At 35.8% G+C, this 27,974-nt stretch overlaps 2 protein-coding genes across 4 annotated transcripts; both read left to right on the plus strand.

Annotated features, from left to right (window-relative positions):
• The first annotated feature begins 890 nt into the window (after positions 1–890).
• On the plus strand, positions 891–18,160 carry LOC122025715 (delta-1-pyrroline-5-carboxylate synthase-like). Of its 2 annotated transcripts, XM_042584567.1 has the most exons (22): positions 901–1,072; positions 2,169–2,248; positions 2,471–2,542; positions 2,643–2,746; positions 2,830–2,932; positions 3,027–3,188; positions 10,294–10,571; positions 12,972–13,122; positions 13,290–13,454; positions 13,532–13,609; positions 13,768–13,857; positions 14,469–14,555; positions 14,676–14,762; positions 14,860–14,956; positions 15,185–15,288; positions 15,850–15,925; positions 16,101–16,251; positions 16,366–16,434; positions 17,110–17,176; positions 17,270–17,340; positions 17,722–17,794; positions 17,984–18,160. In XM_042584567.1, exons 5-22 carry the CDS (start codon positions 2,903–2,905, stop codon positions 17,990–17,992), a joined length of 1,845 nt encoding a protein of 614 aa, XP_042440501.1. In that variant the 5' UTR covers positions 901–1,072; positions 2,169–2,248; positions 2,471–2,542; positions 2,643–2,746; positions 2,830–2,902; the 3' UTR covers positions 17,993–18,160. The 2 variants fall into 2 exon arrangements, with proteins under 2 accessions (XP_042440500.1, XP_042440501.1); XM_042584566.1 differs by lacking the exon at positions 2,169–2,248 and having other exon boundaries at positions 891–1,072.
• A 1,155-nt stretch (positions 18,161–19,315) lies between these two features.
• Positions 19,316–27,896, plus strand: LOC122023799 (digalactosyldiacylglycerol synthase 2, chloroplastic-like). 2 transcript variants are annotated; one of them, XM_042582152.1, is made up of 5 exons: positions 19,316–19,461; positions 23,696–24,068; positions 24,293–24,559; positions 26,653–27,002; positions 27,097–27,896. In XM_042582152.1, exons 2-5 carry the CDS (start codon positions 23,787–23,789, stop codon positions 27,638–27,640), a joined length of 1,443 nt encoding a protein of 480 aa, XP_042438086.1. In that variant the 5' UTR covers positions 19,316–19,461; positions 23,696–23,786; the 3' UTR covers positions 27,641–27,896. The 2 variants fall into 2 exon arrangements, with proteins under 2 accessions (XP_042438086.1, XP_042438085.1); XM_042582151.1 differs by having other exon boundaries at positions 19,322–19,461; positions 23,671–24,068.
• Positions 27,897–27,974: the final 78 nt, after the last annotated feature.

The following is a 27,974-nucleotide window of genomic DNA, read 5'->3' on the forward strand; positions in this document are numbered from 1 at the left end:
TAAGTCAACTTCAAAAAAAAAGCCACAGTTTATCTAACATGTGATGGCTAACAATAACAATTCTACGAAAGAGAATCACTAATGGAGCGCAGCAGTCTTGAGACACTGAGTTGGGCATTGCATGATCCTTCTAGATTTGTCATCCTCCAAATTTTTTCTTATTTATCTAAAATGTGTAATTCAATATCTTTAAATGGGAATTCATGTCCTATGTGGGTGTAGTTTGGTACTCGGATATGATTTGCCATCAGTAGGGCATGGTTCCATTTTTGATAGGTACAAATATTATTTCAAATTATCTCGTGCCCCCTATTTTGGACAATCACTTGACAAGACTGAATAAATTCTTATGATTTATCCACTTTCAAAGTGTATGAGACTATCTTAGAGGGACCGTTAAAATGACGACTTCATCTTTTACCACCAAGAAATTCAACTTCGATTTACTATACGGTACATCTTATACCACATAATCCGTGAGCATCATGTGTATTTTTTTTAAGTGCTTATTATTTATGATTTGAAAAATGATATGCTCAAGGAAAAGCTCAAGGATAGACATATAAAATGATGAAACTCACAAAAATGAAACGATGGATCATATTTATGTGTCTATCTTTACTTTTCCTTGAGTAAATCATTGCTCTTATGATTTATAGTTTAGACTTTAGGATAAAATATTTAGATTATATATATAATTTGATTAAGTATATAATTGTATAAGATTATATACACAGATGTAATTAAATGAAGAGGTGTGGATCAAAGTGTTAAATAAATATTTTGTGACCTAGGATTGACGAGACGGAGAATTTATTGTTTTTTTTATCGCTCACGGATGCGCAAGAAACCTATATATCTATTCATATAACAAAGAACAAAATGAGTTTCCTTGAAATTCTGCGAAAATAAAAGACCTATCTCATCCTACTTCAAAGCAGAAGCGATTACTGAACGGCGTCGCTTCCTCTCTCGCTCTCCCACTCACTTCTGGCCTCCTCCACTCGCCGACGTCGCCATTATGGATCAAACGCGGGCCTTCGTCAAGGACGTGAAGAGGCTCGTCATCAAGGTGCTTCACTTCTCCTCCTTGTCACCCTCTGCACTCGCTATGATCTCTGGTTTTCTGGTTTTCCGTCCTTGGCTTCAGTAAAACCCCAGTACGACACTTAGGAGCATGTTTCGATGTGTTATGTGATCACTTTTCCTATCGATACCCCTCGAAAACGCTCTGGTTTTTGATCCATTATGTATGGTCTTTGATCTTATAGATCAAGCTACTCATTTCATTCTGTTTGGATATCCTACATTGGTTTAAAAATTCGTTTTTTTTTCATGGGAATTAGATTTCTTTTCTCTCTGAATGCATCATGTCGAGTACCATTTTCGTCCCAAGGACCGGTGAGAGCAACTCGGGGTACGGATTGTATTAATCAATTCCTCAGTTTTTTGCATTAAAAAAACCTAGACAAAGTCATTCTAGGATTCCGTTTATTTGTTTTCACAGAAAATATTTTTCAGATTTTTAAATATTTGGTGCAATGGAAAATCATGATCAGAAAACCAGCATTGAAAAATATGTTTCGTAAAACAAACAAAGTCTAGATTTAAAATTGGATTCCTTTTTGATGTGGTCCTGTCGGAAGACATTAGGAATTATCCATGATGGAGCACGAACCGACCATGCACAACCCCCACCAGAATAGGAGTTAATTGATTAACCCTTTTTTCTTTCTTTTGTTTTCTATAATTCACTCCTTTGTTTATTATTCAAATTTACAATGTAAACGTGAACACAAAATATCCATTGAATAATATAACACCTCGTAACTTCAATCTTTAAGCTACGAATGCAGTTTCTATTATTTTTGGTTGTAAATGACTTTTTTTCTTTCTGAATTAAAATACTCCAATTGCAAAAATACAAATATAATTCACTGTTGAACTTCACAGGCCAGGGTAAAATGAGAAAATGATACTCATGTTCTTGATTATCATCTGTAAAGTTTTAACTGACATGGTCCTGGAGTACTTTTAGCATGGTTCTATTAAATTTCACTGAATTACTACATCTGCCAACCATATTTTTCTTTATTTATAAATAACTTCACCCTAAAAGAAGTCTTATAGATTATGATAATTGAATTTAAGAACTTTTTTTCATACAGGAGTGCCTAGGCCAATGCCTACTGCCTCAGGCAATATTGACCTTGGCGCTTTGGAGTTACTTTGATGAGATTGGAGTATAGTGAGTGGAAGAAATTTGTTTTTTAATGTAACTTTAGTATTCATACTTGGAATGTTGGTTTTAAAATTTTCTCTTTTACGAGTCGGGATTACATCATTTCTGATTTCTGTGGAATAGTTCTATGTAAAAGTTGCATCATAACCGTCAAAGTCTGTATCCTCAGGTAACTGATCTGGTCAGCTTATTCTGTCGAAATTTATCTCCTCGCTATGATTATTTTAGGTGGGAACTGCAGTTGTAACGAGAACAGATGGGAGATTGGCTCTTGGAAGATTGGGAGCCCTGTGTGAGCAAGTAAAGAATATTTTCTCTTACTTACCAGAGTGATTCACCATAATGTTTCTTGCTGGAGTTCTGAATCCTATGCCTACTAACTGCAATGAGACATGATCAGGTCAAAGAACTCAACGTATGTGGTTTTGAGGTTATCCTTGTTACATCAGGTGCAGTTGGAGTTGGTCGACAAAGGCTTAGATACAGGCGATTAGTCAATAGCAGGTGCTAATTTGTGCTGGCTTTTATTTAGACAATCATATTTTAAGACCCGATCATTTATTATTGACATTACTACCTTTTTGTAGCTTTGCGGATCTCCAGAAGCCGCAATTAGAATTAGATGGCAAAGCCTGTGCTGCAGTTGGTCAAAATGGCCTAATGGCTTTGTATGACGTATTATTTAGTCAGGCATGAGTTTGCTTATTTGTTGTTACATATATGTTTGGTTGATTTATAGTTACTAAGTGTAATTAATTGATCATATTACCATTTCTTCTTGCAGCTTGATGTGACATCATCTGAGCTTCTTGTTACAGATAATGATTTTAAGGATCCAGATTTCCGAATGCAACTGTGTCAGACAGTGAATACATTGTTATCTTTGAAAGTTATTCCTGTTTTCAATGAAAATGATGCAATAAGTACTAGGAGAGCTCCATATGAGGTATTCTTAATGTGATACAGTACATTAATTTATGGTTGGATATATGCATTTGTTTTAGGGTGGATGCAAGTACCATCGTGAAAAGTTGTCATGACTAAAATTCCTCAATCATGTATTTTCCTTAAGATATTTTTTGTGCTTACCTTACATAGAGCTCAATGGAGAGATAAATACATGTAGTCAACCCCAAATAGAGTATAGGGTTGTATGATTTAGTCAGTAATTCGCAAAAGAGAAGAAAAAATAGGAAAAGGAAATTTTATATCATCTTGAATTAAATATACTAGATGTACTAAAAATAATAAAGTGGAAATAAATAACAAAATTCAATCTCAAATCTGTTTATTTTAATATATTTGTTTTTCTTAATTTTTTTCAAGTTGTGCAATTTTATTGTATCATTCTCCTTCATCAAGAACCTTGCTATGACAAGTTGAAGTGGGTTTGTCTTCAAAGAGTTAGAGCATTTTCCTAATTGTTATCTCCATCTTAAATTGGCCCTTACAATGAATGAACAAGGAAAAATTGCAAGTTACCACTAGGCTAAAACATTGATTGTGTATCAACTCTATCCATAATGTTTGGATTTTGAATTTTGAGTATTAACACCAAGGCTGAAGGAGCACATGTGGGAAAATCAATGTGTTAACAAAAAGTCTTATTAAGTTAGCAAATCCTCTATGTTAAAAATTGGATTAGTGGATTAGTTAGTCAGCAAGCAAAATGAATAGCCAGTAGAATCAATTCTCTTGCCGAAAGGTAGATTTGCGTACCAAATCAATGTTGAAAGCATATGTTTCTTAATTGTACTCTCCAATTTAGATGGGCATTAAGTACCTTTTGATTAAAAATGGGTACTTTCCAACCAAACAACTTTGCATAAGGATGTGTGGGTTGTATTTTAGTAATTACAGTGATGGAGAATACATATATGCTACTTCCCATTATAATAAGTTAGGTGTCTTATACCCATATTTTACAAATGTATGAGATATGTTTGCGCACTTACATGTTTGGCCTAGCGTTGGTGTCAATTCGTACAATGCATAATATTGTTTCGTAAATTTTTCTTTTCTTCTTTCCCAATGATTCATATAACTTAATTTTATGTTTATTTTGATGATTGGCATCAATATTATGATTGTCAAGAAATTAACTTAAATCTGTCTAAAAATAAGGTGGTAACATTTTGGATTATGATTAAAATATTGTTCTGTGCTGGTCAGCATGAGTGAAAATTTTAATTTTGCTGGCTGACTGACATTCAAAACAATCCAAGACAACTAGAACAAATCTAGAGTGTCCCTTGGAGGTTGGTCAAGCTTCTACGAGGTCGATGAAGCTACCATGGAGGTGACAAGGTGTTTTGATCGGCGAGCTTGCTAGGTGTTTGGGGACTGAAACACCATGCCAATGCAACTAAAAGTCTTCCTAAATTTGAGCTCGTTTTGGTTACATGAGAAATTCATTTATACAGTGGAACCTTCTACTTTTAATTGTTTTCTACCTTTTTGAGCAATAACTGGAAGATAAGGCAGCTATCTTTTCAACTTCTGCATCCTATTTAACTGACTTAAACACATTTTTTGTAGAATGAAAATATATGATATTTGTTTTTTTTTTAATTTTCATCCTTGGGGTCTATAAGATACTATTTTTTAACGGCAAATATTAGAAGTTACCACCTCAAGATCTTATATATTATTTATTATTCACTTGCCATGATTATCTAAGGTTGGAAAATAAAATATCCTAAAACACCCAAAAGGGTGAAATATATCTAATTGTCTCCTTAACTTGGAGGATTTAGATTGCCTCCAGGAATTGAACAAACAGTTGTCTTTGGCTCTTTGCTATGCTTCTGAAACTAGGTATTTGAAAAAGGAATCGGTACTCAGTGAATATATCTACTAGTTGATCATGTGAGTTGACAAAACTAGTAGATATTTCTCCTGATATGACTTTCTCTCTAACAAAGTGACAATCAACTTCAATATGCTTTGTTCTCTCATGAAAAACTGGGTTCGAGGTAATATGCATGGAGGCCTGATTGTCACATATAAGTGACATTTGTGTAACCTCCCCAAATCTGAGTTCCTGAAGCAACCGTTTTAGCCATATAAGCTCTTGACTAGTTATGGCTATAGCTCGATACTCTGCCTCTGCACTGGATCTTGCCACAACATTCTGCTTTTTTGCTTTTCCAAAAAACAAGGTTACCTCCGACAAATATACAAAACCTAGAAATGGACCTTTCATCAGTGGGAGATCCTGCCCAATCTGCATCAGAGTATCTTACGACTCGAGTATGTCCTTTGTCTGCACCAAAAGACTCTTTCCTGGTGCGCCTCTGATATATCGAATAATGCGAGTCACAACATCCCAATGTTTTTTGCATGGAGAATTGAGAAACTGACTTACTACACTTACCGCAAATGAGATATCTGTATGAGTAACAGTAAGGTAGCTTGGTTTCCTTACTAATCGCCTGTACCTTCAGGATCTGGAAGAGGCTCCCCCTGATTTGGCATGCGCTTAACATTAGGATCCATAGGGTTGTCGATTATTTTTGAATTTAACATTCTTGTTCCTTTCAAAATATCCATTGCATACTTCCTTTGGGATATGATGATCCCCTGTTTAGACTGTGCTACTTCTATCCCCAAGAAATATTTGAGTTTGCCGAGATCCTTTGTCTGGAAATGTTTGAAAAGATGTTTCACCTGTGAAATCCCAAGATGATAACTACCTGTGATGATAATATCATCAACATAAACCACTACGTAGATGCAACCAGTAGATGAGTGGCGATAAAAGACAGAATGGTCAGCCTCGCTCCGAGTCATGCCAAACTGTTGAATAATACTACTAAATCTACCGAACCATGCTTTGGGTGATTGCTTGAGGCAATATAAACATTTCCGCAGGCGACTTACAAGACTAGAAGACTCCCCCTGAGCAACAAAACACAGAGGTTGCTTCATGTAGACTTCCTCGAGCAGATCACTATGTAAGAATGCATTTTTGATGTCCAACTGATAAAGAGACCAATGGCGAATCACAGCAATTGATAGGAACAGACGTACAGAAGACATCTTGGCAATAGGAGAAAAAGTATCCCCATAATCCAATTCGAAGATCTTAGTATAGCCTTTAGCAACGAGACATGCCTTAAGTCTGTCTACCATACCGTCTGGACCAACCTTTACTGTATACACCCATCGACAACCAACAACTGACTTCCCAGGTGGTAGAAGAACGAGGTCCCAAGTCCCACTATTCTGTAAAGCACACATTTCATCGAGCATAGTCTGTTTCCATCCTGGATGGGCAAAGGCATCACCTGCAGTCTTAGGAAGAGAAACAGACGATAAGGAAGAAAGACAAGAATAATAGGAAGGAGAAGACGATGATAACTCAAAGAAACATAGTGAGGAGAAGGATTACGAGTGGAACACATACCCTTTCGAAGTGCAATAGGAATATTAGAGTCAGGAGACGGGACCGGATGAAATGGCGAAGGACTTGGCTCTAAAAATGTATCCACGGCAGTGTCAGTGCTGGTCGGCGGCAAAGCAGGACGAGAATGACGCTCCTGCAAAGGAGGTGATGAGGCTGGGGATGATAGAGGCGCCTCCGAAGAACAAAAGATAGTTACTGGTGCAGGTGGAGAGGGAGAAACCTCGGACTGGGAAACGGGAGGCCCAAAAAATGAAACCGAATCAAAGAATGCAACATCAGCAGAGATGAAGTACCGACGAAGAGTAGGGAAATAACACTTGTACTCTTTCTGAAACTGTGGGTACACGAGGAAAATGCACTTATGAGACCGGGGAGAGTTTATCAATGCTAGGATCAAGATTATGAGCAAAACATATAGAACCAAAGACCCAAGGTGGTAAAGGATGAAGAGGATGATGAGGGTAGAGGATATGATGAGGTATTTTACCCTGGAGAGTGGAGGAAGACATACGATTGATAAGATAACACGCAGTAAGTACAACATCACCCCAAAACTGATTAGGAACATGAGAATGGAGAAGAAGAGTCCGAGTGGTCTCAAGGAGATGACGATTCTTACATTCCGCAACCCCATTTTGTTGAGGGGTTTGAGGGCAAGACGTGCGATGCAACACACCATGAGATGTCAAGAAGGAACGAAACTGAGTAGAAAGATACTCGCGAGCATTATCACTTTGAAAAGTTCGAAGAGGAATCCAAACTGAGTTTTGATTTCATGAAAAAAAGATTGAAAAATAGAAAATAATTTTGAACATTCCTTCATCAGATATAACCATGTTCAACGGGAAAAATCGTCTATAAAAGTAATAAAATATCGTGATCCTAATGTAGAAGAAACACGACTCGGACCCCCAACATCAGAATGAATCAAAACAAAGGGGGGCGTAGCCCGACTCATAGTGCGAGGAGAAAAAGAACTACGAACATGCTTACCTAACTGACACGACACACAAGACAAAGACTCTAAGTGAGAAAAACTAGGATGTAATATTTTCAACTTATCAAGACCTGAATGATCCAACTGAGCATGAATAAGAAGTGGAGATGCTGCCACCGAACCAACAAGAGAGGGTTGTTGAAGCCGATAAAGGCCATGAGATTCGCATCTGAAGCCAATCATCCTTCCCGTACTTCGATCCTGTAAGGAAACAGACATTTTAATAAAAGAAATGACACAATCAGTTGACTAATTGACAATAAATTAAACGGAGTTCCAGGAACATAAAGAGCATTATGAATGGAAAGACACAGAGAAGGATGAACAATACCAATATCCTTGGACTCAGTTTGGGAACCATTGGCCATGATGACAATTGGTAAATAACCAGAAGTAGTGAGAGAAGAAAATAGAGATTTATTACCAGTGATATGATCGGTAGCCCCAGAATCAAGAACCCAAGGACCTAAAGAGTGAGATATGCCAGCAAAGGAATTATCAGCGTGTGCAACAATAGCAGTGGAATCAGAAATCTGACGATCCTCAAACCATTTCAGAAAGTCATCATAGGAAGGTTGTGGGGGTCGGATCCGGTGTTAACTGTGAAGTGGAAGCTGAAGAAGCAACAGAACTCTGAACGATCTGAGCAGCGCGAGGAGGTCGACCATGCAGACCCCAACACTTATCAATCGTGTGGCCCGAGCGGTGGCAATGATCACACCAAGGACGACCTGTGCCACCCTTGCGAGGTGGATGTCTGTTGTTGTGTCGAGAGACTAAAGCTGACAAGTTAACAGGAACGGAAGGAGGCATCGTCAAGACTTTGGTTGGGACACGGAGGAGAGTCGCCCAGGTATTGTCCATGGTAGCTTCTGTGGGACTGCCCAGGATTTAATCACGAACATGAGAATAATCTGTGGGCAAACCATATAAAGTCAGAGACATAAAAAATTTCTTCCGATTTTCAAGCTCTGCAACAGGACTGGCCGCAAGTGGTAGCAGCTCATTGAAGTCACAAAGAAGGCTAGAGACATAACCTAGATAAGTTGACATTGAATTCTTAATCTGATGGGCACTGAGAATGGACATGAGATCTACACAAACTTGATAGAGTCGCCAAGAGGTGTTTGTAAAGAGTTGCTGAGCCTGTGTCCAAACAACTTTGCAGGTTTTGTGAGTACGGAAGACATTCTTAAGAGATGGATGGATGGTGGCTCGGATAATACAACACAACTGAGCGTCAACCTTCTTCCATAGAGGACGATCGACGACTTGAACATCTTCTTCAGTTTGAGTGAGATATCTCATAACCTTGTCCAACAAGCCAAAGCTCAATGTGAGATGCCCAAGAGATATAATTTTTACCATCCAACTGCTCGGAAGAGAGGGGTGCAGTAATATGGTTGGTAAAGATTAAGATATTGGGCTTTGGGACGCCAGATGTAGCCATTGATTAGTTTGAAAAGAACTGTGCACCGGACTGTCGGAGAAAACAGTGCTGGAGGATGGACTGCCAACACCGCTCAGAAGAACCCTCTGCCCTTGCAAGTCACTGGAAGCTGAAGAGTGATGCCAGCGCCCTCCTCTATTGATATCTCCTTACGCTTGCAACCACGGCGACAAGGAGCTTCGTCAGAGTAGGGATGGAGAGGGAAGGAATCACTAGAGCAGAACCACTCTGGTGAAAACCCTAAATCTTAAGGCACCGCTCTTCAACAAGGATCGGGAGATGAGGGGAATCCACCACGCCTGAGCAGAACCACCCCTCCAACAAAGAACCCTATGAAGAGGTCGTCGTCACTCAGAGAAGTCGTCATTGTCACTGTCGTCGCTAGGTTCTAGGGACTCACCAGAATAGCAAGGAGGTCACGTCTTCAAGCCACCTCGCAAGAGAGAGATCGGGAGCGTCCACGACGACGTGGAACAGGGAGGCGATGAGGCTGGGAGGCGGGTCCAGGTTGAGCCGAGGGCGAGGCAGAGAAGGACTGCTCTGCGAGAAGCCTTGTGTGTGTGCGAGAGAGAGAGAGGAACGACGACGCGGGGCAGGAAAGAAATTAGGGTTTCTTAAAAACTTGGCTCTGATACCATGTTATGAAAGAAATCCATGTATTAGATACCACGGAGTTATTGACTTATATAGAGGAGGATATACAACATAATTACAATAATACCCCTAGTTATGTTACAATATTCTAACAGGAACAACAACAACTGTTTTTTTTTTCATTATATTCATGTGGAATTTAATTATAGTTGAATAAATTACTTAGAAATTGTTCGTATTAAATCAGGAGCAAAAGGAATTAGTTTGTTTTTAATTTCTTGTATCAAGCTTATAGGTAGAAGATGAACTGCAATACCTGTTAAGGGGAAACGTAGAGGACCTTGTTCTTTTGGTTGTGTATGATGCACAGAAGGCCAAACAGCAACCAGATTTTTATTAAGATGGTGTGTTTGTTTCTCTTAAGATTTTTGTCACTTATGATATATGCATATCAAATCATTTGTATATCCAAACTTTTGTAAAGGAAATATTCTCAAGAGCCTAACTTCTCTAAAATGGAGGCTTTGTTCAATTGAAATCTCTTTTGAACCTGATAGACATTTAATTGACTTGTTAATACTAATAGTTGATTAATCTTGCAGGATTCTTCTGGTATTTTTTGGGACAATGATAGTTTAGCAGCCCTTTTAGCATTGGAACTAAAAGCTGATCTTCTTATTCTGCTAAGTGATGTTGAAGGTCTATATAGTGGTCCTCCTAGTGAACCTAATTCACGACTAATACACACTTATGTGAAAGAGAGGCATGACTCTGAGATAACTTTTGGAGACAAATCCAGGGTTGGAAGAGGTGGCATGACTGCTAAAGTAAAGGCTGCTGTTTATGCTGCTTATGCTGGCACACCCGTTGTGATTACCAGGTATTCCTTGTTCTTGGGTCCTAACGTAATTTTAACTTTGTTTTTCTAAATGTCCTTGAAATTACTACTTCCATCCTATTCCTACATGATTGAGTTGGCATCTGCAAATAGTATTGTTTTCCAAATTTGATGTAATAAAGTGATTTGCATGGACTGTTTGTTTTGAGAAATTGTATGTATATCTGTATATGTTTCTATGGAACATTTTGTTAGGACAGAATAAAAATGGCTAAGACCTCTGCTCTGTAGCTTAATTGGTTATGCTGGAACTTCATGACAATTTAGAAGATGGACCTCATGATGATAGGCAGCAAAAAATATTGTATTGTAATACCAGATTAGGCATTTGTTATTGAAGAAGGTAGGTATAGAAGTCTACTGTAACTTTAGGTGTGACTATTAACTATATGATATAAAAAGTATTAGTTTCACTGCTAAACTACTGAAACTTACTTTTATATTGGTGTCCATTTTGAGGTTGGTGTTTCTTACACTCTACATTGATGATATTGTAGCAAGATCCTCTGAAATCCTGCCAATGAAGCTACAATGATTTTCCTCAAGGTCTATATTTATTGAATATTGCAAATCAGGACTTTAATTTTTAGAAGTTCTAAATTTTGTAAAATTTTATTTTTGTAGATCCTCTTGTTTAGGAGGTAAGTTATTTAAGACAATTTTCATATTATTTATATTATTAGAATATTTTTTCCACAAATTAAATTAAAATTTTGTTCTTTTGCAGAATTTATTTCCTGTGTTATTTGGTCATTTTGGCTGTAAGATTATTCTTTCATAGATTATTTTAATTTGTTTCCAATTTCGTTTGGGTAAGAGTTTTTAGAGGGACTTTAATCTCCCAATGTTAATTGTCTTTACATGATTAAATGTTCTCAATGTGACGTTCATTTTTCTGCATTAGATTGTTTACCTCTCGTTCTTCATTAAGAGGTGTCAAATCCCTGTGTGGGTTTTGATTTGTTTCTTTGCTGCATCAATTTGGTATCTGAGCTTTGTGTGAATTTTGTTCGTTTCCATGCTACATCAATTTGGTATTAGAGCTCTGTTTGAGTTTGAATCTCCTTCCATACTGCATCATCAAGATTTTGAGTTTTGGAACACAAACGAGATTAATCTGAAAGGAATAGGTTTTTGATTGGTTTAGTGCATTCCTTGTATTGAGGTGTTTGTATGCTTCTTGTTATTTGGTGGAAATTTTGGTTTCCTGTGGCAGCCATGTTTTTTTTTCCAATACTGCTTCAGCTCCTAATGGAATGTGCACACAAGGGCGATGCTTGATTTCAGATGCATGCTTTTCTAAGGTCAAGAATATTGATTTCTCTTACTTAAATACCCTAAACTTGGTGGCCTAAGCTTGTCCTTGCTTGAGAAACTGGGATCTATATTAGTTCGGCTGTTTCAAGCTTGGTGTTTATCCAAGAAAGTGGGGCTAAAACGAGAAAATGGCATTTCAATTTGTCCCACACTGGGACAAATTCAATTAGGAGCCATTTCTAACATTTCTAGGCTTCTAGCATTAGGAGAAAATGACAGCGAGAATATTGTTTCCAGAAGTGCTAGATTAGTCTATTAACATTGACTTTGGTTTAGTATTTCGTCTAGTGGTTTGGGTTTATCAAGTTAATGAGCCATTTCCTCATTTGGGCCAGAGTGAGACATGTGGTACCAGAGCATAGATCTAGCCTTGGTAAGATGTTTCACTTGGAAAGTGCTGCCCATGATAGTATAGTCACCATTCATCACATGCTGCCAAACAAAAATTTTGGGCCTTCTTGAGGATGTCAAGCTTCAATTGGGGAAGATTGTGACAACCTTGTTTAGTCTCAATTGGTTTTCTGTTCTAATGAAGGTATTTATAATTAAGGCATAGAGGACTACTATACCATTGAGTTTGGTCATTGTAGGTTAGCACTTCAAGCCTATCAAGTTAATAAAGCAATTCTCTTATTTGGTTTGATTGTGAGAAAATTTGTTTCTGTTTTTGAGGAAAACAAAGACAATATTCTCCTTATATGTGAATGATATAAATATGTTCATTGGGTAATTTATTCAAAAAATGTCACAGAGTGGATGTGTTACTTTCTGAATAACAATCTACGACCTAGTCATCTCCTCATGATGACAAGTGACTAACAGATCCAGGTCATGTATGAAGGATGACCATGTTATATAGAAAAGATGAACACTTCTCTTGCCATTATGCAGTAAGTTAAACATGCTTCTTTATATGACCGACTTTGCTTGTTTAAGAAATTAAATCCAATAAATTTCCATTCTAGGGATAGCTGCAGAAGTTCATTCTGTTCTTTTACTAACTTCGTTCATAAAATTAACTTAATGAAGTTTATTACATTCTAACAGTTTTTCTGGCCATTGTAGTGGTTTTACTACAGATAGCATTCTAAAAGTACTTCAAGGTGAGAGAGTTGGTACCCTCTTTCATCAGGATGCAGCTAATTGGGGATTGCAAGGAGAAGACACTGCTCGTGACATGGCAGTTTCAGCAAGGGAATGTTCGAGGAGACTTCAGGTACTGTGCATCACGACAAGGACCAAGAGAGAAATCTAGGCATTTCTGGTCCACCATTATGTTTTTTTTATCTGCTTGCTCTTCCTATTTGACCGTGATAGTCTAGAATGTGTAACAGTATAATATCTTTTAGTTAAACTTTTAACTTCATTTGGTTTCCTTCCTAGAGCTTATCATCAGATGCCCGCAAGAAGATTATGATGGACATTGCCAATGCATTAGAGGCAAATGAGAAATTAATTAGAACTGAGAATGAGGTTGATGTTGCTGCTACACAACAAGCTGGATATGAGAAACCATTGATCTCTAGGTTGACATTGAAGGCAGGCGAGGCAAGAGATTGCATAAATTTGTTATTTCTCTTCTGGCATAAGTATATTTCTAACTGTCTTGTTCATTTTTATGGTAGATATCTAGCCTTGCAAATTCAATTCGTGCACTTGCAGATATGGAGGACCCAATATCCCGGGTTTTGGAAAGAACTGAGGTCAGAATTCTTGCCTACAGATTTACACAATTTCCTTGGTTGTTGGTCTAACTGTAATATTTCAAGAACTTCAATTTCAATTTTGTTTTTCTGCATGCATATTAATGCTGTCATATGTTCTTTGAAAAACCTAAATCCAATGTATGATATTGATTCAGGTTGCAGATGGTCTAATCTTAGAAAAGACAGCTTGCCCATTGGGTGTTCTCCTCATTGTTTTTGAGTCGAGGCCTGATGCTTTAATCCAGGTAAAAGCATTGTGCTTCATTTTTAATTCATTTTTCTCTTCATACATTATAGGCAAAGCTTTTGGAGACTACAGCACCACGCTTATTCTAAAAGTTTGTGTTGCAAAGCTTGGTATATGTAGTTTTTATGTTTTTTTTTTTATTTTCCTCAAATTACATCATCCTGAGCATTGACTGTCATGTACAATATACAAATATAACCAATTCTGAACATTCCATTATAATAAATGTCAGATAGTTAAGCATCATTAAAAGTATACTCAAAAGACTTTAGCTTTATCATTGTCAATAATCTACAAAATTTAATTCACATCTGTCTTTGTAAGGTTGAAAAGTTTCACATCATCCTTCATATGTCTATAGCCCCAGGAGAAACAAAAACATGTTGTGTTGCTATAATTGCATTACTGATATTCCTTTTTTTCCATTTATTCCATGTTGATAAGCAGAGTCTCTCTAGTCCATGCTTTGAAGTACTTCTTGAGTCGTACTGGTCATGTAAGGATATCTTTGTGTCATAGGCCTTGTGTTTGAAGTACAATTAGAATTTGTTAATAGTATGCTTGTCATTTTGCAATTCACTTATTGTATCACTTTATTTTCTCTTGTAGATTGCATCTTTAGCCATACTAAGTGGCAATGGTCTTCTTCTTAAAGGTGGGAAAGAAGCCATGAGATCTAATGCAATCTTGCATAAGGTCAGTTTATTAGTTGCAGATAGATGCCACATAATATTTCCATTCTGCTAAATCGTGCAGTAACAGGTTCATTTCCATTTTAATACTAAAGCACCACTCAAATCACTGTTTTCTGAATAGGTAATTACAGAAGCAATTCCAGCAGTTGTAGGTGAGAAGCTCATTGGTCTTGTCACACCTAGAGAAGAGATTCCCGATCTACTAAAGGTGACCTGGTTTTAGAAGAATATTTGGTTTGTGGAAGCTTTGAAAATATATCTTGTTGTAAAATAAAAAATTTCATTGTTTTTGAAACTTTTTTCAGCTTGATGATGTAATTGATCTTGTGATTCCACGAGGAAGCAATAAATTGGTTACACAAATCAAGGAATCCACCAAGATTCCTGTTCTGGGTCATTCAGGTAATATAAATAAATAAGTATTTATTCTACTTTAAGTGTATTGGCTTTGTTGATTTGAACATTATGAGTGATGTAGCACAGAATTCAAACTAGGGATAAGATCAACGTAGCAGTCCTAAAGTAGTTGGGACCAGCACAGTTTGATGATGATGAATTTACCTCATGTGCATTATTACTCTACAATTTTTCTGTTATGTATTAAATCACATCTTAATGTTTACCATCCAGATGGCATTTGTCATGTTTATCTCGATAAATCTGCTGACATGGAAATGGCGTCCAGGATTGTATTGGATGCGAAAATTGACTATCCAGCTACCTGTAATGCTATGGTATGTCTCGATCTGACTGAAACTTGGTCTATGACAATGGCTTTCTATTTCTATATTGGAGAATTGGAGAGTGAATGTACAGCTTTTTTTTACCATTCCTAGCCAGGTTCTGATTTATCATGGTATCCCTTTCTGTAGAATTATGTAATTTACCTTCTTTTTGGACCTACATGCGACCTCTTTACTTGTTGCATTCTTCTCTTCATTTCCAATAAACTCCAAATTTAGTTATTAGTTAGATCTTCATATCTTGTCCTTGGTATACCTGTTTCTTAGCTTGTGGTCTTGACTTTTCACTGTTTTTGAAAATTGTGACAGAAGGCTGGATCTAGTTCTCAAAATATTGCATCTTTTACCATCCTTCATTTGTGAGAATTACTTTTGAGATCTCTTTTCCAAAAATTTTGAACTCTATAGGCAATTCCCTTTGCAATTTAACACTCCTGACAATTTCAACTAGTCGGCATCCTTTATTTAAATGCCTTCATATTCTTGTATTTAGTACTCTAAATCTGTTATTCAAGAAATACTTGATTCAAAGTTGGTCTCTGTTACTTGCAGGAAACACTTCTTATCCACAGAGATCTCTTGAATAATGAGTGGCTTAATGATTTACTGGTAGAACTCAAAAGTGAAGGTCTGATGTTGCTATCAAGTCGAAATTTTTTAAATTTGACAACTAGTATTGGGTAGACTAGTATCTGTTTGCAAAATTTATGCTGCAAGGAGATTGTACTTTATGAGTCATAGTTTCAAACTTTAAATTCATGGAATTGTGAAACTTTAGAAATTCACTGCATGTCCAATTTCAGGTGTTGCCTTGTTTGGCGGACCTCGAGCAAGTCAAGAGTTTGGTTTTTCAGAAGCACCATCCTTACATCACGAATACAACAAAATGGCTTGTACGGTTGAAGTCGTCGATGATGTTCATGCTGCAATTAACCATATACATCAATATGGAAGGTATACTACTGTTTTAATCACTATCAGTTTTTCTTGATGATTTATCTGTCATAATTTAGAAACTATCACAATAAATCAACTTCATGGAACATTGACCTTGAATTTCATTGCCAGTGCACATACTGATTGCATTATTGCCAAGGATATTGCAACTGCGGAGATCTTCCTCAGTCAAGTTGACAGGTATGACAATGGTGTTTGATGCTATATTACATTTTTCATTAGGGGCTGAGTTGTTTGTTGTTTAATTTGTTGCTTTCTGTGCGTTTCATGTTGTGCATCATCCAATTCTCGCACATATTTCACCGTTGTCATTTTTCTTGTTTACTTACGGAGTTTAATTAAGATTACTTTAATCACTGTGAAGTATGTCTGTCTTCTCTAAGCTGTGTAAATATTGTGCATGCGTCTTCAGAATAGTGACCTTGTCCAATACTAATCCCATACTTGATGCGACTACTATGCGTTGTTATATTATTATCCATTTTTTTATCACTTCAGTGAAATTTTTGTCCATTATCTTCTTGGTGCTCAAAGCATTGGTACCAGATCTCATAAAAGCTCACCATCCTACATAAACCCAAAAATATTACAGAGGTTGTTTAATCATCAGTTTCGAAGGAGATGACTTTAAGTAGAGAATGGAATATGGGTACAGATTGCATGTATCAGGGAATAGATATGTATATTTGACATTGAATTCATTCAGAGCGGCAAGAGATGCATTGTCATTCGTTCGTTGCTTAGAGCCTTAGATATTTCTAGTTTAGTATAACATAAAAAATATATATCAATATATGTGCATATCGTTGGTTTGTATGTAAGAAGAGATACCATGATCCCTTTTTGCTTATGAAGTGCTGCAGTATTTCACAATGCAAGCACACGTTTCTGCGACGGAGCCCGTTTTGGACTTGGAGCAGAGGTTATCTTTTTTTCCTTCCAAAATTTCACTCACTTGGTGTATATTACGATTACCTTATTCATGATCGCGTATTTGTTTGTTTATGACTCGAAGGTTGGTATAAGTACAAGTAGAATTCATGCTCGAGGCCCTGTTGGTGTCGAGGGATTGCTGACTACTAGATGGTAAGTTGCATGTTCAATCAACTATTTACCATTTGTTCTTTTCGTTAGCTATTTACCTTTGCAGGATTGATCGTATTTAGACTCTTAGCTCATAAGAATTACAAGAGGATTTAGTGAGTCTGTTGATTAGCAACTGAAAAATACAATTAAAGCCTCGTAAGATCAAGCTGTCATAGCTAGACAACAAACCGATCGATTGGAAAATTGTTTATTTCACTTTCATATGTTACCATTATTCGTTAGAGATCTACCCTTTTGTTACAATCCTGAGGAGTTCTTCCTCATCTGGCATAACAAACATGATCTCATATTAATGACAGCTTTTGCAAACTTACAAACGATAAAGTGCTCGTGTATTGTCTAAATTCTCATCGCATCCAGGATTTTGAAAGGCAGCGGGCAAGTGGTGAATGGCGATGAAGGGGTAGTTTACACCCATCGGAAGCTTCCTCTAGTGAGTCCCAAACTCTATTCCTATATATTTTTTTTTTCCTCTTATTTGTGGAAAGCTCAGTGAGCAATTAGAAAATGTTGAGTTTTTATAAAGTAGAAAATTTTAGCTACGAAACAAGCCTCAGACTTTCATTTAACTTGAATGATCATGCTAATTTGCACACTCAACTCTATCCAAATCTCTTTACAGGCAAATTAGCAACCAAGTGGCTATAATTTCGGTCAGGGGTCTGCCTATTGATGCAAGAGTTGTTTCCACGGCCTCCGAAAGGATTTGCATTTTATTCTCTATAGGGTTGGAACCCTTAAACAGGATTAGGGTTTGATGGTGCATCAAATGGAAGCTACGATCATAATAACTTGGTAAGGATGTAAATAAAATAAATATTAATAAATTTGATGTTCGATTTACTAAGTGTTTGTTTATGTTCGATAAATATATATAAAATTAATTAAATAAAAAAATTGAAACAACTAGAAATTAAATTAATAAATATTTAATTTATTAATGTTCATGAGTAAAGATTGAAAGTTGTTTATGAATAATATCAGTAAATAAATTTCTTAGCAAATTTATAAATAAATTTATAATATTAAATTCATTAATTAAATACACTTAAAAATATAAAAATATTAAACAATCAGTCACTTTTAAATTAAGTTTAAATTCGTAAAAAAAAATTGGGTTAAATTTGAATAAGTTAAAGTAATTTTGTTTAAATTAATTATATATATATATAACTGTATTTTATGAGTAATAATTTTAATTAAATAAAAGTAATTGTATCGTATGCTTTAGAAGGACTAAAATAGATATATTTTTAGATGAAAAATAGATCTTAATTTGATATTTTTAAAAATTGAGATTTGCTTTTAATCATAAAGCTAATAAATGACACGTTTTGATTTTTTTTTTTTTTTTGTCCTTTGATAATTATTTAGAAAATCATAAAAATTTAAATACTATTTAAAATCAATAAAATAAAATAAAATTTTAAAATAAAGAAAAATATGTTAAAAATTATAATTTTAGAATTTCAGAGATAATTTGACTATTTATAAGTGAATTTTAGATTTTTTTTAAAAAATTAATTCGATAATTTCAGACTAGCAAATACTCACAAGTTAGTTTTTTTTTTTTTTTGGAAAAAAATATGTATTTTTATTTATTTAACGTCCAAATAAAATAGATTCTTAACGTCTTAAACCGGCACAGGTCCAATCGGGAGCGCGAACCCTGTCCGGCCTGACATGCGAGCCGAGCTCGGCCGTTCAATACGGCACGTCGTCTACACCATACCGGACATAATACACAGATCAAGTTTGACCGATTAAATATACTCATTTCCTTCCCACCGATCCTATTGCATTGTAGTAGTGGGGCCCGTTGTCGTTGTAGGACCGCGGGGCGAGATGCAATCCACGCACCAGAAACTATTTACTTACCTTGGCTCACGGATACCCGCTTCGGTACCTTGCCTACTATTGTTCCGATCTGAACTCAGCTTATTATCCAATAAAAAGGAATAAAATATTCTATCGCCTCTCGTCGCATGGACGCTGTTCTTTCCCCCTCCATTCTGGCAGCTTGCTGGCGTCCCTTCGTTCTGCGCCTTGTTCGCGGTCTCACTCTTTCCGTCTTCGGGGCGGCATCGGATCAGGCGGGAGGTAGTTTTTTTTTTTTTTTTCAATCTGCGCAATTTTCTCACCTTTTCCTAGTTCCTCCGTGTGCTTTCAAGGTCGAAGTTGAAAGAGAATGTATTTGTCTTTTGAATCCCTAATTTCCTTAATAGCTTTGCGATTGGAAGATCCTATCCATTTTACGTGCTTAATCTATGTTAGGGTAGATAAATTTTGTAACTTTGCTTCTTGATGCTGAATTTTGCGGAATGTACCGGTTATTTGGGTTCGCCTCGCATTCCGGAAGCAAACGAGGGAAGGTTCAGGAACAGTTATTGGGTTCTGGAGATGTCAGACTTTCATTTTTTCTCATGGGAAAGTAGAGAAAAACCATAATTTGTGTGAATTTGGGTACGTAAAAATGTGGTTGTGATATTTTTGTGAGAAGACCCAATATATTCCGAGATGGAAAGATATACAGATCGAAAAGAAAAACATAGTGAATGGAGAGGATAGTGAATGGAGAAAGATATATTAGATTTCTTACAACTTGCAAGTCGTTTGTAAAGGAAGGTAACAGATAGAAAGATAGAGATCAAAACGAGGTCACAGGAGCCTCATTAGTGTCCACGTGATTTTTTTTTTTCTTTTTTGGAAAACGTTATGTGTGAACAAGTGCTCACTCAAGATAGAAATTATATAGACGTGAAGTAACAGGCATAATCTGATTCTCTTGTTGAATTGGGAGGGCTTATAAGCAAGGGTTATCATGTTTAGGTATACCTAAACTTACGAGGAGCTCTGATGATAACTTTTCTATTCACCTATGTATTATTGTTCGAATAATTCCTTTTGTACTATGTTCATTCCTGTTGAACATGTGCATCATGTTAATTAAGCTTATAAGTTGTTTGTGTACTTGCATGGTTCTTTAAATGTTGGTAAAATGCTGTTTTTATACTACACTTGTATTGTGTTGTTTATGTATTGATTAGCTATTGTAAATTGGTGTTGATATGTTCTAGAACTTGATAGTTGAATTATATTTCTTGCGGATGTGGATTATATAACGAATGTTAAATTACAAATGAGGCGTTTAACCCATTAGGAGGATGATAGACCATATAGCATTTTATATAGGTAAACTTCACCACGACCATGCTTGGACAACAGATGAGAGTGATGCACTCGACGCAGCATGCTCGAGCTATATTTGGTAGTCGTGCACATGTTGGAGCTTACACGAGCATCACTCTCCATTGCAAAATGGGAGAGTGCATGGGTTCACACCCATCGAATGAGTCCATACATGCTCCTCGATCGATAACTAGTTTGCATTATTTGTATGGTTTTGCAGTTATGCTTCTCTACTTTGATTCTTTTTAGTTAGTGGTTGTTTAATTTTGTTGTTCATTGCATGATACATGCTTATTATTATCATTCACCATTTTACTAACCTGTTTCTCTGTTTGAGGACCACAAGTGGATGCTATTTTAGGGTTGGGTGGGTTAAATTTTGACAATTGCTAAGTGGTAACTCAAAGGATGCTTCACAACGTACTTCATGAATTTTAAGCCTTACGTTTTACCATCATGATTTATTTCTTACCTTTGTAGCTGCAGTTCTTTTCTTATTATGTCAGTTCTTTGTGTCACTTTTATTCAGTGGATTATTCATGCTAGTAAAGTAAGAACTTTTATTTAATTGTTCATCATTAGTAGATAAACTCCGTCACTTTTATTATGTCCTAAGTGATGTAAGTAGTTTGGCTAAATATGCAAGTTGGGGTCTTTCTTGTGAATTTTTATTGTGAAAGATTTTAAAAATAATACATTGAAAACTCATTTTTGATATTTTATTTTGAAGTGGCTCTTTGCTAAGTAGGGTCTTGGATACATTGTTGTGTGGCCATCATGGGTTCCATACTATGCCTATGACCGTGGGAACGTATTTGGAGTGTGACTGATTTTCAGTTAGTAGATAAACTTAGTACTTTCTGTGTTAAATAAAAATTTAACATTAAAAAATTATTTCATAGCTAAGGGCTGACACAATGTCTTTCTAACTGGATTTAGATCTGCAAAATTAACTTTACTAGTGAGGTGATACCTGGCCTTGACCTCGCCATACGGGGTCCCGGGGAAGGATATATTGTACGCAACCTTACCCTGCTTTTTGCAAGAGGTTGTTTCCAGGATTTGAACCTGTGATAATTTTTTGTCACAAAGCAACAACTTTATCGTTGCGCCAAGGCTCCCTTCATTGTAATCATCTATACATAGAAAAAATATAGATATGAAAAGATCAGAATTCAAAACTTTAGACCGCAAGGATCACTTATTCAGCTAGCCAAGATTATTCTCTGCTTATACAAATTCTTTCAAAACTTAGATTATTCTCTGCTTATACCAATTCTCTCAAAACTGGGTTGATTGTATTCTAGATATTGCAATAGCCTACTCCAATGCAAGGTTTAAAATTTCGACCTGTGCCGAGGTTTTGGTCTCAGACCGGAACAATACGGTTTCGATATCGTATCGTGCCGTGCCAATACAATTTCATTAATTTTTTTATTTATATATAGTAATTATAAGATAAATATGTTTATGGTGTGTATAAAAATAAGTTGTATATTGATTTTGTATAAGTTCTCAATTATTGAACAACTTAATATTGTTAGAAAAAATAATTAAATATAATTTTCTTTAAATAAAATTGATCTATCAATAACTTATTAAAATTGATCTATCTATAATAATAAGTATATAAATTAATACAAAGATATATAATAATTATATAAATTAACTATTTATTCATTTAATTAATTATTAATTAAATAATATATTTTTTAAATAGTAAAAAAATCAAGTAAAAAATATGAAATAATAAAAAAATTATCAGAATATTAATCTAAGTTATTAGAATTTTTAAATAATTTTTTAAATGAAATTTAAAATAATACAAAAAGAATATTTTGAATTATTATATTTTTAAATGAAATTTAAAACATTAAAAAATAAAATTTTAGAATATTAATTAATAAAATTTATTAAATTTATTTTAATTTTAAATATACTTTTTATATATTTTATTAGGATAATTTAATTAGGGTTTATAAAAGTCTGTTCGAAATATCACACTTACCTTAGGAATTGTTTACATTAATTAAATAGAAAGGAAAAGAAAAAAAGAAAAAAAATGCAACGTGAGGCGAGGCGTGGCAGATCGCGGGGGAGGACAAGGACGCGTCCGACGGCACCGGAGGCGTCGCCGGACGCTTCCCCCGGTGCCGGAGGCGTCTCATGATGCCTTCGGTACCACAAGAGGCATCCTGCACCGAAGGCATCGCGGGACGCTTCCGACGCCTCCGAAAGCGCCCCGACTCTTCCGGCGCCGCCGGAGGAGTCCGCAACTCCTCCGCACGGCGTCGAGACGGGGATGCCTCCAGTGCCAGTTTCGGCTGCCCGGCGGAATAGTAAAAACTGTTCGTACCGGGCGGCACGGAACGACATTTCATTCCTTGCTCCAATGTCCAAGGCAACTAGATTTTGGATTTATTCTTTAGTCCGTATAGAATCTAGAATGTTCTAGTATTCAGAATTAGATAAACATTTTGGATTTGAACTGAACAATGCAATTACGTGGAGGTACAATTCACTCCTTTTTATTAGATTTCTCTCTTAGAGCATCATTAACAGAAGGCGAGGTGAGTTCTGGATTGAGTAAATAAGCTGAAGATAAGCCTAAAAGATAAGGTTTTGCGGTGGTTATTTCATTATGACAGACCTCAAACTAATGATATTTTGGTCCTAGTTGTCAAAGTTGGTGTCTGTCATAAAGTCGCTGTCGATAAATGTTGCTAATGTAACCTGTAAATCTATGCAACTAGGTATAGACAATTTTATAAGTCAAGACGAACATGGAAGGTTAATAGGTTTTTGGTTGGTTAGAAGCAATATAAAATTTTGCTTGAGAACATGCCTAGAATGGCTGATTTTCTAGTCTTGAAAACTTTCCTGCATTATATTATAAATCTTTAAATGGTTGCAACATTCTGCAATATCTAAAATCTTCTTCTCATTGTTCATTCTCGCTTGTTTAAATTTTTTCCAATCTTCAGTTAGTGTGTGTTTTGGTACATCAATGAGATGGGCGTAACATTTTCCTTTTCCATCAACAAACCTTTTTAAACAATTTTCTCTCTGTGCAAAACTTCTACTTCTGTATAATTGTTCATTTCTCTTGTCTAACTGCAGTAAGCATTGGGCTTTTAATTGGCAGAGTGCTACTCTTCTTTTCTTGGTTGCATCATCACAAGATAAAAGTTACTGACATGGCAAATTGCAAATGATATGTATATATATATATTTTGATGGAGCAGAAGAAACATATTGCAATTTTCACAACAGCAAGTCTACCATGGATGACAGGAACTGCCGTCAACCCTTTGTTTCGTGCTGCTTACCTGGCTAAGGATTGCAATTGGGAGGTTACCCTTGTAATCCCTTGGTTATCATTGAAAGAGCAGGTTTTAGTATATCCAAATAAAATTATCTTTAATTCACCTGTGGAGCATGAAGCATATATTCGTTCGTGGCTCAAGGAGAAGGCTGAAGTTGTCTCAGAATTTAATATTATTTTCTATCCTGGAAAGGTGACATACTGTAAGCTAATCATGGTTCTACCTTCTTTACATATACTCCTTTTAAATTTGCATCTTTGTCATATAGAGTAAAAGTTTTGTTATTGTTATTTGATCTTGTGATAAATGTTGATAAGATTTACTTGAACTAGGATTCAGACTCCACTTACAGATATAACTTCCTGACTTCCTTTTAGTCGTTTTGATGAATTTCATTAATTTCACTTAAATTGCAGTTCTCCAAAGAGAAAAGAAGCATTCTTCCTGTTGGGGACATCACTGAAACTATTCCTGATGAATTGGCAGAGATTGCTATACTTGAGGAACCAGAACATCTTACATGGTACCATCATGGTCGGCAATGGAAAACTAAATTCCAAAGTGTGATAGGTGTCATTCATACTAATTATCTGGAATATGTTAAGAGAGAAAAAAATGGGCAGATACAGGCATTTCTCTTGAAATATGTTAACGGTTGGGTTACTCAAATCTACTGCCACAAGGTTAGTGTCTTGAGTCTCCGTTGAAGTTTATTCTTTCACCAAAACATATTCAGTATGTTGCAAATTTTAAGTATTTTCTTTTTCAATTATGTTGTTGGTTTATTATTAAATTTTTCTTCTGACCAACTGAAAGAAATGAGTCCTATCACTAACAAAATGGTATTCTTGGATAAAATTTACATATGATATCCATTGCATTTTTCTTAGAGTTTAAAATATCATTCCATGCTGGTTGGTCCGGACAACATTTTTCATTCCACCCGTTAAAATCCCAGCTACAATAAGTTGGTCCTTCATCAACATTTTGTTCACAACCGTGAGTTTCTTTCATGAGTTCATCTACAACATAAGTTTGTCTACGACCGTGAACTTCGTCAGTGAGTTCATTCTCAATCATGAACTTTATCCATGATTGTGAGCTATGTCCATGACTGCAATCAATGACCACACCTCTTGTCCATGAGTTAATCCGCAACCACAAGCTCTTCGTTTGCGATTTTGGTTTCGGCAAGCTTTCCTCTTCTTCATGTCTTCTTTCTCAATATTTAAGCAACCCACACATTTGGTGGCATGAGCTGAAACAACACAATATGTTTCATTCTGATCAGGGACCAAAACAACAGAACAGATCAATACTTTAAATCTTGCATTTTCTACCCTGATATTTCTAATAAATTGGAGATTATAGGCATTAAATGATTGTGCATTGATTACTAAATAGATATTTGAAACCTAGTTTTTTTTTGTCTATATTTCATTTTGCAACGATTCACCAAATTTGGTTTCAGATCTTAAAATATGCTCTTGATTTCATGAGTTATTACTTGGATTCACAATAGACTTCCAGTATTAATAATGGAAGTTGATTGTCTTCTTTTTCAATTTTAGCCTATAACTACTAATAAATTATAAAGGATCCCTCAAAGCTTTAACTTAATACTACAATGCTTATATAAAATATTAAATTGAGTTGATTGTCTAAATATGAGGGGATATATTTTTCTCCAAGTTTATATTTTATTTTGGGCCATTATTCTATAGGTCTCATATGAGTCGGGCCTCATTGACATGAACATATCTCCAATATTTCATAATCGATCTAATAAGTCTAAATTTTACAAAACGTGCTTGTTTGACAGAAGTCAAGTCATTATAATCAAAATAGATCTATTTCAATTAACCAATTAAGAAATGTATCACGATTATTCTTCCATTAAAAGTAGAGATTTCTTCCCTAATATGTTTAGATCTATATTGATTTCACTTTTATGGGCACAATTTATTTTTTCTCTAGACATAGGAGACAGCCTAATGTGACTATCGATGAGAATCTCTATAATTCATGGAGTTGTATGCACATGAAGGGTTATGTTTCTCAAAGTTATTTGAACGGTTCATCCTAGTTCTCATGAATCTAAAATCATATATTTTAAATTTAGAGTATTCATAACTAATATTTATATATTTCATTTCTCTCACACTAGTGGTGGCTTCACTCAATATGTCAATCTAAGATTTTTAGTAACGATTCTTATAAAGTGAGAGCGTGATACACTAGGGCACAATAAGAACTATATGATAATTGTTTTTTTTTTTTTGTAGATGATAGCTAAACTGGACAAGAACTAAAGCATGAAATATAAACTACCACCTTAATAAACAAAAGCATTTAAAAAAAATAGAGTTACCAAATTTATCAGAAGTATGAATTGCAAACCCAATCTAATATAAAAATTGCCACAAGGTTTGAATCTAAATGCCTTTTTCTTGTAATCTTATTAGGCTTGTATTGAAGTTTGATTTGTTGTACAAGATTTACTTTGTAAACCGTCTTATACAGTTATACTAGATCAGGGAAAACATATTTTAGTAACATAACTAAAATAACCCTACACTACGTCATTCTACCAACTTGTGATCCCTCAAACCTAACTGAGCATCTGTAAATTTTAGCACGTGTTTTTTTGTTGTAAAATTCTCTCATCACTCTTAGGTTAACAGCCCATGTATTGCTATTTATAGTTTCAAACAAAAATTCAAGGTTATCCACTTGCTAAATGTGCTTATATCACCCACCTTGTTTGCTGCTGCAGATTGTGAGATTATCAGGTGCCACCCAAGATCTGCCAAGGTCGGTCATCTGTAATGTCCATGGTGTAAACCCTAAATTCCTCGAGGTAGGGAAAACAAAGCATGAGCTAAAACAGAGAGGTCAGATAGCATTTCCCAAAGGTGCCTACTTCATTGGAAAGATGGTTTGGAGTAAAGGTTATACAGAACTTCTCCAGCTACTCTCGAAATTCCAAGATGAACTTTCTGATTTACAGATAGACTTGTATGGGAATGGAGAAGACTTCAATGAAATTCAAGAATCTTTCAGTGAATTGACCCTGGATACGAGAATTTGTCCTGGTCGTGATCATGTCGATTCTATATTTCATGAGTAAGTTAATAACTGATTTGCCTCTGCATTGCATGTTTCTCATTCTCGTAATTGTTGATATTTCAAAAATTAATATTCTTCTTTCGCATTTCAGCTACAAGGTGTTCATTAACCCGAGCACTACAGATGTAGTTTGTACAACAACAGCAGAGGCTCTTGCAATGGGGAAGATTGTTATTTGTGCCGACCACCCTTCAAATGAATTCTTTAAGCAGTTTCCAAATTGCTATACATACAATAGCGGCAAGGAGTTTGTGAAATTAACACTTAAAGCTCTCGTCAAAGAACCTGCGCCGATCACAGACAATCTTCTACACGAGCTATCATGGGAGGCAGCCACAGAAAGGTTTATAGAGGCTGCTGAGCTAAAGGAGATCATACAGGAGAAAACACTTTCCTCACCAAAGCCTTTCATGGCAATGTCTTCCGATGACTGGAAGAAGAGTCTTGAGGAAGCATCTGCATACCTGCACAATGCAATATCTGGAATCGAGGCTGCACGCTATGCCTTTGGTGCGATTCCGAACACCCTACAACCTGATGAACAACAATGTGAGGAGCTTGGTTTGCCTTTCGAACGTAAGCTGTTCGACGGACGTTCTGCTGCTCCTGATACTGACCTATCAAAAATGACTTAAATTCAGTTAGAATATAGTTTCTACCTTTCATGTTTTGCTCTGTGAATTATGCACGATTCGGAGTACTTAGCCAAACCTAATCCCATGAGTTAAGCAAAAGATGTAAGAGTGGAATAATGGACATGTACAAGCATTTGCAGTTTGCAGTTGCATGATTATCAGTATGTTTTGAAGCGTTTAGCCACTCTGTACCTAAATTCTATGTGTATTGTGGCTATTGTTTTCAAAAAAAAAAATACTTGGTGATTTGTATATCCTTCTAACTTTATATTTTATCTTGTTTTTTTCGTTGGCATCATATATCAGCATATACCAATTTAGGATGATGGGTTTG

This window comes from Zingiber officinale, chromosome 9B (genome assembly GCF_018446385.1).
Source record: "Zingiber officinale cultivar Zhangliang chromosome 9B, Zo_v1.1, whole genome shotgun sequence".
Taxonomy (NCBI): domain Eukaryota; kingdom Viridiplantae; phylum Streptophyta; class Magnoliopsida; order Zingiberales; family Zingiberaceae; genus Zingiber; species Zingiber officinale.